The 12,952-nt window shown below is 36.4% G+C and overlaps 1 protein-coding gene across 1 annotated transcript; it reads left to right on the top strand.

The window, feature by feature from the left end:
- Positions 1–805: 805 nt before the first annotated feature.
- On the top strand, positions 806–5,570 carry LOC306855784 (signal-induced proliferation-associated 1-like protein 3). Its single transcript, XM_079394659.1, has 7 exons — positions 806–1,633; positions 1,992–2,154; positions 2,304–2,457; positions 2,603–2,743; positions 3,341–3,461; positions 3,754–3,835; positions 3,936–5,570. The coding sequence occupies exons 1-7, from the start codon at positions 987–989 to the stop codon at positions 4,080–4,082; spliced, it is 1,455 nt and encodes a 484-aa protein (XP_079250785.1). The 5' UTR covers positions 806–986; the 3' UTR covers positions 4,083–5,570.
- Positions 5,571–12,952: the final 7,382 nt, after the last annotated feature.

Genomic DNA, 12,952 nt, shown 5'->3' with positions numbered 1-12,952 from the left:
GCACTGTCATTGACATGATCTATTAAATAATTAGAAATGGCCACAGGGCAGAGTTTAGGTCTTGAATTTCAAAATAAACAAGAAATTGTATGTTTTTCTGAAATGCTTTGTATTAAAAGTCATATGTGCATAGAAATGTAGTTAAATCTTCCTAAAAATGAAAATGTGGTAAAGATAACCTACTTTGTATGTACATGAAGTGAAATGACTTCGTTACTGCTTACCATTGCTTTTGGCTCTTGACAATTAAAGGAAACTGCATTTGAAAGTTAAGTAACAATCAGTTAATTCGGGGCATTTAATCATGACAATTTATCATTCTTTTTGTTTCGTAGGCGCATTTTCTCCAGCCAAATAGAGAATCAAGTGCTTTTTCACCCTATGCTAATGACTTCTGCTTGAATGGTAGAGATGCCAAGAACATTGCTGAGTCCCCCAGGAACAGTTGTAAGCTGCACCCGCTGACACAGCCGGGCTTCTACAGTCCAAAGATCCCACGATCAAAACACTGTGAATCTGCACAGTCCACAAAAATGTCTTTAAAAGGATCTTCTTCTACAAACAACTTGGAGTTCTTTGCTCTCACGTTGCCTCTTCCGCGCTCCAAAACTGCTGTTCTCGAAAGCAGGTGAGATGCATAAATCATGTAATAATGAACAGTATGTGCAATATATGTTGAATTTCCATGATGGCCCACGATTGCTTTTCAGCCAGGATTCAGTTCTTATTATTGTGCCCCTCCTTCCTCTCCCACCCATGAGATCCCACGGGGAGGGGTGGGACAGTCAGTAAAAAGTGGGACATTCCCACCACATCGCATTAGAGTTCCCTGACCCTAAATTTTATCATTTTATTTATCACTGGAGTTCTGAGTCTGATTTTCTGTATTGCTGGAAATGACCAACATCACAAAGAAAAAAGGACATTCAAAATGGAATGAAATTACTTTTATGATTTTAAAATGGGTCTGTCTTTATGCTTAGTGTATGTGCTTTTGCAACATATGGACTGCTTACCTTATTCTTTGTTTTTATGTGTCTACAATATGTGTGTGTCTATGGTCTTTGTGTTTTATTTCTGCCAGCCCTTTGTGTTCCAAACCACAAAAAGTTAAAACTTTTGTGGTGGAAAAGCCTCCTTTGATGAGAGCTGTGGTTTCTCAAACTTCACTGACCTCAAATCAACCTGACAAAGAGCACTTCAGCCAAATCCAGCCAAGAGAAGACCATCTAATCAAGAACCAGGACTGCAGTTTGTTCAGTCTGCAGGAACCCAATAGGAAACCTCTAAGAAATGACCAACCTATCTGGAGTCAGAGCCAGAAAATTTTCACTGAGGAAATTTCTACCAAGAATCATCTTTCTATTAACACACTACATCTGTTTCCTGAACGCCAGAATAGAGCAGACCAGCCTGCAATGCTTTGTCCAAAACTGGAAACGGCAAGTCATGAGAGATTTACCTTGAGTGTTGATGCTGATATTAAACCATCTCAGGGTGACCCTGACCGGTCATGTCAACTTCAAGCCAACCCAGCTAAACATGACTGCAGCCCAAAACAAAAGAGGACACAGTACACACAACATAGAGAAACCAGTGATGTCAGAAACACTGAGCACAACCATGTAAAAAGGTAAGCAGATCTTTAAAGGGTGTTCTTATTCTTTTGAATGTACTGTTTTTATAATACTAGCTAATAGTATTGTGTGGTAGTGTTGCAAATAGTAATGGTAGTAAAATGTAGTAAAACTTAACTTTTTAAAGTTAAAACTACTTTTAAATTGAGCTGCATTTTTGTAACGTGTCAAAAACCAATAAAAGTACTCATCTGAAACCAATTTTGTTAGTACATTTACATTTACATTTATGCATTTAGCAGACGCTTTTATCCAAAGCGACTTACATTGCATTCAAGTTACAGTTTTTAGATTTTATCAGCTCTTGCTTTCCCTAGTAGTTCGTTTTGCAGTGGTTTAACATATATTTTTCAGTCAGGTGGATGTGAACTCAAAGAATGTGTTTGGTCAGCCTCGGGTGATTGCATCACTGCGAGCATCATGTTCCCCACGGCCCATTCGCAAGAGCACAGTGGTAGAGGAATTGAAAAAACTCATTGTGATGGATGACACAGAGGACAGCGCTCAGGGTGATTCAGTATGTGATTTATTCACCTCGCATTCAGCCGTATGACCTAAACAACCTAACAGCTTAGGACAATAATTTGAAAAAGCAGGTATTGTTTGCTGTGTATTGGTATGTGAGCAGTGTTGCCATGTTGTAATGTGTTTATTGTCTCTTTTTAGTCATCACCTCAACATAAGGAGGCGGGGCTTTGCTGCAGTTTGCAAATGTCAAGTTCATGCGCAAGTTTGTCGTTATTCAGTCAAGCTCACCGATCATACCCAGAGCCCCCCCCACTCACACCCATCCATCTCCACCTGCAAACACGTCAAACAGGCAAGAGTTATTCCATCTGAGGCATTACTTCATTATATGTATTCTAATGGTTTTATCAATTGCACTTCAACTGGTATGACCTTGACTTGAAGAGATTTGGGATGTTTCTAGTACACATTGGCACTAACTGGCTGTCTTTTCCTAGAATGCGGAGCATTGCCTGAACAGGCTGAATCTGACCTATGGGACAGAGACCAACATCCTGATCCTGAACTCATGCCCCTGCCAAGTGCGGCCTGTGACCTTGACTGGAATAGTTTAGTTCAAGCAGCCCAAGAATATGAGAGTAAGTATCAAAGGACAAATGCATTGACTTAAGATCGTGCATATACTGTGGCTCCAATGTTTTTGACAAAAGCCACAATTACAAATATATAAGTGGCATCTGCAATATACTGTAGCTTTTTTTTTTAGAGCTAACTTCACTGTAATGAGCCATTTTTGCAACATACCCAGTGCAGTGGTCATTTTTAGTGGATGTATTAAGTGATATTTATATAAAATTAAGATATTACTTAAATGCAACAGTTCAGAATACAATAAATTTAATACTGAATAATGTGCATTTTAGATACCACATTGCCAGATGATTTCTCTTTTTAACTCAGTCAGCGAAAATAGTTCCAAAACAGAATAAAGTGCCTCCAAGCAGCACACATCTATAGTGTTTCATTCCTAAATGAATCAGAATATTTTCAACAGTGGTTCAATGATTTGCTCATAAAAACTTTTTTTTTTTTAAACGAATGAATGATTTAATGACTTGTATAGTCACTTGTAACTGCATACATTGTTATACGTTAAATTGCTGGCTTTACAATTAGTTTAATTCAACGACTTATTAGTAAAAATGAATAACATCATGGTTACAATATATTTCCAGCACAAAGGATGGCAACCCTTTTGTCAGAAATGAGTCCTGTATCAAGCAGGCCTGACACACCATCCCATGGAAGCTACAAGATCCACCAATCCAGTGTCTACTGCAGTGGAGAAGATATGGAGTAAGCGGGACATATTTTTATTAATGTAATGCAGTTTTGGATTAAGCATCTTAATTTTGAAACTGCTGCTATGGTCATTCTTTGAGTAATACACAGTTACACAGTTTAGATTATTAAAAACAATGTTCTTGACACTAAAAAAATGCTTCTCAAAAGAACTGTTCACTGAAAGGATCTTTGTGAAACTAAAATTGTTCTTCTTTGGCATCACTGTTTTGGCAAACCCTCCTTTTGGAACCTTTATTTTTAAGAGTGTACATGAATGTTAATTGCCCTGCATGGTTATTTTTAGCAGTGATGTATTCATTGACTTTCCTGACCAACTCTCTCACCTGGAAGGGATGCTCAGGCGACTGAGTAGTGATCTACTGAAGGTGAGGCTCATTTAGCAGTTAATAAATGAGTGTACTACATGCTCTCATAGAGGAAAAACACGCTCACAAGCATCATGTGTTCCTCTGCCCTCTGATTCAGGAGAAGAGAGACAAGGTGGCTCTTCTGGCAGAGGTGTTGAAGCTTCGCATTAGCAACCAGCATCTGAGAGAAGAGTCCTTTTCTGCAGTTGCACAACTAAACAAAATCAGCAAAGTTTTAAACACGACACCTGGAGAGATGGAGTAATGCAGGGATGCAAGCACAGACTACAAGTCTGGATATCGCCATACTTTTTTTGCTCTGATTTGGGAGGTAAAAATCTGCAGAATGGATGTAAAGATGTAAACAGAGATGGGCACAAATACATCAAAATGTATTTAAAATAAAAATACAAAATACTGCATGGAAAAATGTATTTAAATACAAACACAAAATACTGTGTGGGAAAATGTATTTAAATACAAATACAGTATTTTGTATTTTGAAAATACACAAAATACATGTGAAATTGGCCATCCAGTGAAGTAACACTATTAAGGCCTGTTTTACACCAAGAATGATCATTATAAAGATAATTATATTAGTATATTCTAAGTATACAATGCAGTTATGTCATCTGTCACTTTAAATGCTCAAGCTCTTTAAAGCAAAAAATTATTCTGATTGGCTGTCAATGTTTTTATTAATCATAATTTTTTGTACTGTCATGGTTATAGTTGTGGTGTGCTATCACTTAGATTTAGGATGTACTCACACTAGGGGATCTGGTCCGTGCTTAAGCATGATTGACACCCAAAGTCAAAGTTCATTTCACAAGTGTGACTGCTCTGTACCACGTCTACTGCGGTTCGTTTAACCATGCCCTGGGCCACTTGAAGAGGTGGCTCGGGTGCGGTACACGTAGTGTGACCATGGAACAGTTAATTTACTATTTTTGTATGTGCTATTGTTATCATTATGACAGCAAAACTCTTTATCAGTACTTGGATATCACACTCTTCAATTAATTTAATTTGAGTACATTTAGATTTAGAATGGGTCTGGCTCTCATCTTATTGATGAACATGTATTGTATTTTGCGAGTAAAGCTGCAAATTCCACCATTATCCTCAGCTGCCTCTGTAATAATCCTGTGATATCTGTCTGTTAGCAAAGGCTTTAGTACAAGGCAACTGTGCCTAGTGTGAGTATGCCCTTAGAACTATTTTTTTAACTTTATATCTTTATTATTAGCATTATAGCCATCTTTGTCTTGGGATACACACACAGAAAGCTGCTTATTACTCATTTATCCATGTTTCTTTATCGCTCTGACGTGCCAATAACTCTGAAATTCTGAAAACTTGTTTATCCAATTCTAGATGGCGTCATACAGCTGCAGCTCACATGAATGAAAGTGGCATGTCTGAACTAGTTGATACAGGAAATCAGCAGTCTAATAAAGAGGTTGATTGGCAAAAAGTATTTTATGTATTTTGAAAATACTAAGATTAAATGTATTTAAATACAAAATACATTAGATTTTTTTAGATTAGAATAGTATTTTGTATTTCAAATACGTGTTTTAAATACATGTATTTGAAAAATTGCCCATCCCTGGATGTAAACATGTAAAGATGTGTTACATGAAGCCATTGGTGACTGAAAGCTTAATCAAATCATCCAAAATATTTCATGAACAAACACATTTAGGGGCACAGGTTATGCAGAAATGTATAAAGAAACTTACAAATGACAATGTTCCAGTTCTTTTGAACTTTACTGGTGCAGGTTTCATGCAAGCTTGAAAACCTAAACAAACTGAACTCATTTAAGGTTTATTAACAGCACAGTACAAACCAGAACAACTTTCATGAGGTTGGTAATTCTCTTGGGAAACATATTAGAGCTCCTCCAAGACTTCTTACTGAATAATTAGGTTAAGGCTATAAAAAACTATAAAACAGCTTAATATAAACATTATAATAAATATATAAATATATATGAAGATAGATGCTTAACAATTGCCATTTGTTATAAATAAGTAATAAAAAGTCTGAATGTTTTATCTAACAATGTAAAGTCACAATGGAAAATGCTGAAAACAGTATATATTAAAACACTGAAAATGTAAATATGCTCTATGATGATAAAAAAACAGTAGAACATTAAAAAATATACTTAAAACACAATAAATTAGTTATTTTAAAATCCCTGAGATGCAATTGTGTTAAATCACAACAGTTATTAACCTTAATAAAACTGTATTGAACTATACAATGCAGTTGTTTAAACACCAAGTCTATTTGGCTTGCTTTTCTTTCAAGCAGGTAATTGAGGAGTGAAGACCTTCATTTGACAGCTGCATACTTGTCTCTATAGGCCAGTAACATGTGCAGTGGACTGGGCACAAAGCGGTCTGCCTTCATTTCTGCCTCGTGTTTTTGAGCACGTACATTGCGGTTCTGCTGGCAACTGAAGCTCCAGGCTTTCAAGCTAAAAACGGACAGAGGTTTATATGAAATTGCATTGCAACAGACAAGCCTGCATGAAGTTTGGAGAATTCCTACCAGTACAAACGCCTCTCCTTCTTGGGCAAGATGTGCCATAGATTGGCTAACTCTCTGGTGACCGTAGTGGACGGGATGCCAGGATATGATCTGTTCCAACATAATATCAAAAGTCTGTCATTATATATTCAAATATATTGAAATGGGTCTAATAGTTGTCTTATCATTGAACTAAGAAAAATAATACTCATAACACACCTGATATATAATTTTCTGTTAATTCGGCAGAACATAATGAAGCCGTTCACACATTTCTTCTTAGGGTTTGGCTGTGCTGTAACACGTCCTCTTCTTGAAGTGTGCCTGTGTGAACACTCTTTTCCTGCTCTTTTCAGAGGAACAAGTTGGTTTGAGGTCTCATCTTCAGAGCTAATGTTCTCTTCCTCACTCTTGAAGGACAGATTGCGGCTACTTCCAGCACTCATGACAATCTGCCAATTTGAAGAACAGAGAAGATAGATAACATAAATAAGAGAGCTCACTGTAAAACAGTATCTCACTACTCTAATATACAATAGGGGTCCAAAACTCAACTAGTGAACATGCTTCTATTTTTTAATTTTTTCTAATTCCAATTTTGTCATTGCTATTTTCAGCGTAACATTTTTAGTGAAATGTTGACCGACTGTACAAAGGAATCATATGATCAGTGTCACAAAGTTGCTTAATTGCAGATTCTTCAATTAATTTGACATCATTATGTTTCCTGGTCTTACATTTTTGAAATGTAAAACAGCTTAAACCTCAAAGACCCAAGCATATTCATGATGTATTATTTATTCACTCTTAAAAATGTCTTTATGAAACCATTTTTTTAGGCAGAATTTACATTGGATTATAATTGGGAATACGTTGCAGAATTGAAATGCTGGTTTGCTTTTATGGTTGTAAAATTTCACCATTTTCAATACACCAAGTGAAAGTTGTAAATTGTGAAAATGTACCACAAATGTATTTGTAAAATAATATATTTAAACCAGTAAAGATTTGTCTATTTAAATGCTGTAACAAATATTCTTATCAAAGCATATTTTAAATATATTCTAATTAGAGTATTGTTATTGGAGACCATAATGATGAAACAGTAAAAAAAAAAAAAAACTTTTTATATATATATATATATATATATATATATAATTTTTGTGTCATTCTTTGAATGTGCTCTATTGTGTGAGAACAGTATACAAAAGTTTGACTCCTCATGCCCAGCATTGTAATTTTGCTACAAAAATGCAAAAAATTCTCTCAAATGTATATAAGTTCAAAATGTCAGGGCATGTAAGCTTTTTTCCATCACTAGACACCGTGTAGAAAAACTTATTTAGTGAAAGTATTATTTTATTGCTATACACAAACGTCTATTTTGCTGAGTCTCTAAGGGCTAATCCCAGATTTTCACTGTAATCTCAGTTTTGAGTTTTGGACCCCTGTATGTGCAGGTAACAAAGGATCACAAAATTTGGCCTACCGATTCATTTGCAAAGCTGCCTGGTAAACTGGGACTTTTTAAGACGGTAGATTCTGGTGTGACCCACACGTCCTCGAATAATGCTGTTAGGGTAAAAAGAAATTGTTCAGTCAGCATTGCAGCAACACTGTCTTGTTTGTAATTTCACACTGTAAGTAATGTGCACATTTGGCTCCAAGCAGATTTTGCCTAGCTGCCTAAAAGTTTTAAACAACACATTATTCATAAAACAACTAATGCATCTATTTAATAAATACATGCTCAGAAAAAAACTTACAAAAGCTGTCAGTGGGGTGGTACCCTTTTAAAAGGCGCTAATATGTACCAATTTGGTAAAAATATGTACACTTGATGTACTAATATGTACATTTAAACTACTATTACGCACCTTTTAAGAGTAAATAAGGTACAAAGATTTACTTTTTGAAAATGTACTGCCCCAGTGACAGCTTTTGTACCTTTTTACTGAGATTGTAGTATAATTGCTAGTCTATAATTACTATAGAATGAATCAAATAATATACAGTATGTGTAGTCCTATATGGATTATCTTTACTTTGTAGCGCCTCTCGTCCTTCTGGATGGAGAGAACAGCTCAGGCCTTGAGAAGGTGATATTGATATGAGCAGAGATGGGTTGAGGGTCTGGCTGTCTGCTTCCCGAAGAGGTGGATGCAAAGGCAGTACTGGTGTTTTTGGTAGTGTACGATTTTTCCATGCAGCCGGAAAAGCTCCAAGCATGGGGTCTTTCAGAAGAATTCCTGAGCTGAAGATACAGTAAAACATAAAAATGAGTTAGAAGTTTGCACACAGGTACATCTCAAGCTGTCATTTCTCTATTCACAAACATAAATTAAATATCCAATATATAAACCTGGATGGAGGCGTATCCAACATGGAGGCGTATCTCCCTGGGCTTCCATCTTCACTTCCTGTCTGGTCTTCACAGAAACTACAGGTAGATTCAGCCTCAGTGCTCCCTGATAACAGAAAATAACCCTGAGTATCCTTTAAGTTTCAGAATGTGATTTAATTGATATCAAACACCAATGAAAGACAAGATTTCTTCACCTGTATTGAAAGAGGAAACTGTGGAGTTGGAGTCTATAGAGCTTTGTGATGGCTCACTATCATCAACAGGCCACAGGTCTTTCTCCTCCGCTGTTTGGACTTCTGACAAATTGCTTTGTCTGTCACACACATGCTTGTGTTCTTGCTCCTCCACAGCATTTATGACAAATCTCTCAGAGTTTTTGCTCTGTGGATCCCTCTTTTTGTCACTTAATCGTACTGTTTATAAATGTATACACAGTAGTGTAAGTGAAAATAAACAACATTTTATACAATGTAAGATTTTTTTTCTTTTAATTCTTTAAATACAAAAACTTCACCTGTGTTTATGCGACTGTAGGTGTACATGTTCTTGGCTTTTAGGAATTGTGGTGGTGCGCAAGATAATGGAGTGTCTTCACTTTCTGACTCTGATTCTGCAGACACACACACACAGGCCATAGTTTTTAGAATATATCATATAGCCCCTTCCATATTTCAAAACATATGCATAAAAAACTTGGACTGAGCATAAATAATAAAGCAGCTGACTTCTCTCATTGTTTTGGGATAGACGGTGAGGGTGACTCTTCAGACTATGAATGTGACTCTGGTGAAACTCAAAACACTGCAGCATGTTTATCAGGGTGTCCTGTGGACACATAAAATATGTTATTATTTTTAACTATATGCATTATTCATACAGTGTAGCAAATTAACATTTATTATATTAGTATGTTTTAACACATAGAGAAAGACACGCACACATTATTATATAACACACGTATTATACGTTGTAAACGATAGCATTTTTAAAAAAAAATTTATCACAGCTGACTGAGTACCAATGCGTTAATGTCGCGCACTACTATTCAATGCCAAATTATTTTACAATATTTTGTAATCAGACGTAATTATGCTGATGTGTAAACAGGTTCGCATACTACTTTGATAACTGATATGTGGCTTTTATTTTAGGTTTTTATTGTTTTTAAATAGATGCATATTTTCTTGTGCATGTATAGTTGCCTTACCTGAATAATTCTCTATGGAATGCACAATATACTGCGACTATTCAAGTAAATTAAATCTCCTCCAACATAGAACTTTTATTAGAATGACGTTGGACAAGAAAAGAGCCAATCAGCTTCAGCGCTTACGCGGATTGGATAACGAGAGCATCAGACTTTCCCAGTAGGCCCTTTACAGACCTCGTGACAATTGGTTACTGGGCTGTTTGACCATGCACGTTTTATTGAACTTTAATACTTGTTAAACGGTTTCATCGAGCGCACGCGCTTGGCCCGAAGTTAACTTCCGGTCTGTGTTTGTGGCGCCGGCTACAAACGCAATTAAAAGGTGCGTTCGACTTGAAGCACGGCTACAGACGGTGGTCAACGAGAGTAGCCGCTTGCAGTCAGGGGCGGAGTTGAAAACGGAGTCGTAAAGTCGGACACTTCGGGGCTCTCGTAGTTTGCTGCATCTACCTCAGTCATGGCAGATCACGTGGCGTTTGCTTGCTTTATTGCAGACGAACTGGAAGCTATAGAAATGCCGTTATTATTGTATGAAATTGAGCACAATGAGCAACGAAAGTGAGTAAAGGTTCAATGTAATAAGTATTGTTTTTATATATCCAAAGGGACGGGACCATACCCAACACCAGTGTGACTCGTTATTTCAAATACTAACCAATCAATGCAATTACACTTAACAATTTTCATTAGAAGTGATTCTTTTTTTATTACTATGTTGGTTTATGTTTTAATAAACCTTTAAGATGTATGTAATATTTTGAAAGGGTGTCGACAGAAACAAGTTTTAAGTAAATAAACAGAACATATTGAAAATTTGACTTGTGCAGTATGATTCATTATGTGTGTTTTTGCTACTGCAACTTAATAAAAATAATCTATGAAGATAATAATTGTATGTACTAAATGTGGTTTTCATTACAGATAAAAGAATTAGGATGTTACATATTTGTTTACTTATTTGACTATTTCTCCAGTTAGGTAAGCACATTTTAGTAAGACAAAACACCATGAACATTCATACGTGAACACCATGAACAGGCCTACGGATAAACCCAATTTATTTGCCTTTCTATTATGATTTATACCAGTTTATGAAAGTGATCTGAATGTTGTATTAAGTTGACATCCAGCCAGAGTTGTTGGCAGTAATCACATGCAAGTGAAGATGGATGAACCCAGCAACTAGACAATTAGTATCAATCAGAATCCATTCCATGATGACCACATTATATTAAAAGTCTGTAAGATTGACATTTGATTTATTCCATAAAAAAACGATTATCTAAATAGGTTATGCAGCTTAATAATGTAAAGGGTCTGTATGAAAAAGGTCCAAAATAAACCTATGCACAAAACCTATATAAACGAATTAACAAAAAGTGATTGCAGTAAAAATAATTGTAATCTTTTAATAAACATGATATACGAGATGAAGATGACATGAAAAGTTCATTTATTTTTATTTTTTTGAAAGTCCGTATATGAGCATTAGTGGGACTGAAGTTGTCAGAAAAAACCCGAAATACACGTCGTTGTTGTCATGTGGTGAATTTGGCCAATTGTGAAACAGCTGTGTCGTCATCAGCGCTCCCGCAGTCGCTCTGGAGAAATTGCGCCGGCTGAGTCAGCCGGCTGCTCTCGAAACGCTATCGCGGTACTTTGATGCCACACGTGACAGTGACGTGTGGTCGGCGCCGGTTCAAGTCGGACTAAATTTCTAACCGGCATGCACTGCTTCAAGTCAGTCGCCGATCGGACTGCTAAGTGCTGCATGAAGTCGAACGCACCTAAAGTTAAAGTGATGAGTAATGAAATTGGGCTCAGGTTGTTGTGCTGTGGGATGTGTTTCACATACATTTATTTATTTGGGGCTACTCGCCATGATATCAAAACTGACCGATTTTCCCAAAGGCTTCGTTGAATAAGCATGAGCACGTAATGCACGTTTAAATATCAAAACGAGGCGCGGGTGTTTTTACATCACTGTACTTCTGAGGGAAGATTGCCTTTAGAAAATCTTCGATGTCGTTTTCATTTCATCTCGCATGTTATGCCTGATAAAGCAGCGTTTGTAAGCTCAGCGCTGCTTTGTGTATTGTTTCCGTTTCCGGGGAAACCTCTAAGTTACTTCTCTCCCGCGATAAAGCGCCTCCTGCTGGCAGAGAATGAATTTGCATTTTTAATAAGTCCGTCCAAGTAGTTATCGCTAAATCTCAGTCTGATTTACGCAGCGAACATATTTTACTTGTTATCAAAAATCTACTCTGGCTGTTGTTACTGATTCTATTTGGATGTCTACCGGAAGTTAAATTAGGGCCACAAAGCGCGCATGCGCAGTAACCTTTGTTTATGTTGTTGCCGTATATTTTATTTAATATGAAAACACTTTCTTCAGTTTCAACCAATTAATTTGTATGCAGATTTACGTAAAGTTTTAAAACAATGTGTCAATAGCACTGTGTTTGTACATCAAGAAGACCAGCATGACATTTCCCAACCAATGATGTGAGTTGGAGGCGTGACTGTCTGCGAAAGGAAGATCCCCATCAAGCTCTTTGATCCATAGACATAATGATGTCTATGCTTTGATCCCCATCTTTTTTTTTTCGCATTAGCAACGCCCCAAAGTTTTATGGAAACCTGATTGAAATCCATTTTTTGTCATTCCTTTTGCTGACACTAGTCACTGCATAAATTACACATATCAGCTAAAATGTGCAAATTTGTGCCAAAGTTAATAAAAAAAAATAGATGTCAGCCAAAATGAATTATTTCCCTTTAATCTCCATTTTAGAATGTTTTAATTACATATTTAAATATTTTAAATATCATGTTGACTACATATAGCTTCCCTATAGTTATGTTCAAATGCATTTGGATATGAAATATATGTCATATTTATTATCCTGTAATACTGCCGAGAGTAAGTGAGTACAGAGAGGACCCGCCAGAGTGTGTCTCAATAACATCTACTGCAGAACTGAGAATAAGATTATTTACAGGCTGCGTCAAG

This window comes from Barbus barbus (genome assembly GCF_936440315.1).
Source record: "Barbus barbus genome assembly, chromosome: 36".
NCBI lineage: Eukaryota > Metazoa > Chordata > Actinopteri > Cypriniformes > Cyprinidae > Barbus > Barbus barbus.
Note: the sequence above shows the minus strand (reverse complement) of the source record. Positions and strands in the feature narration are given on the sequence as shown.

Coding starts and splice junctions, on each gene's coding strand:
- LOC306855784 (XM_079394659.1), top strand. CDS start 987: ATGTGCTTTTGCAACATATGGACTGCTTACCTTATTCTTTGTTTTTAT. Junction 2,155..2,303: donor ACAGCGCTCAGGGTGATTCA/GTATGTGATTTA, acceptor GTCTCTTTTTAG/TCATCACCTCAACATAAGGA. Junction 3,462..3,753: donor TGCAGTGGAGAAGATATGGA/GTAAGCGGGACA, acceptor GGTTATTTTTAG/CAGTGATGTATTCATTGACT.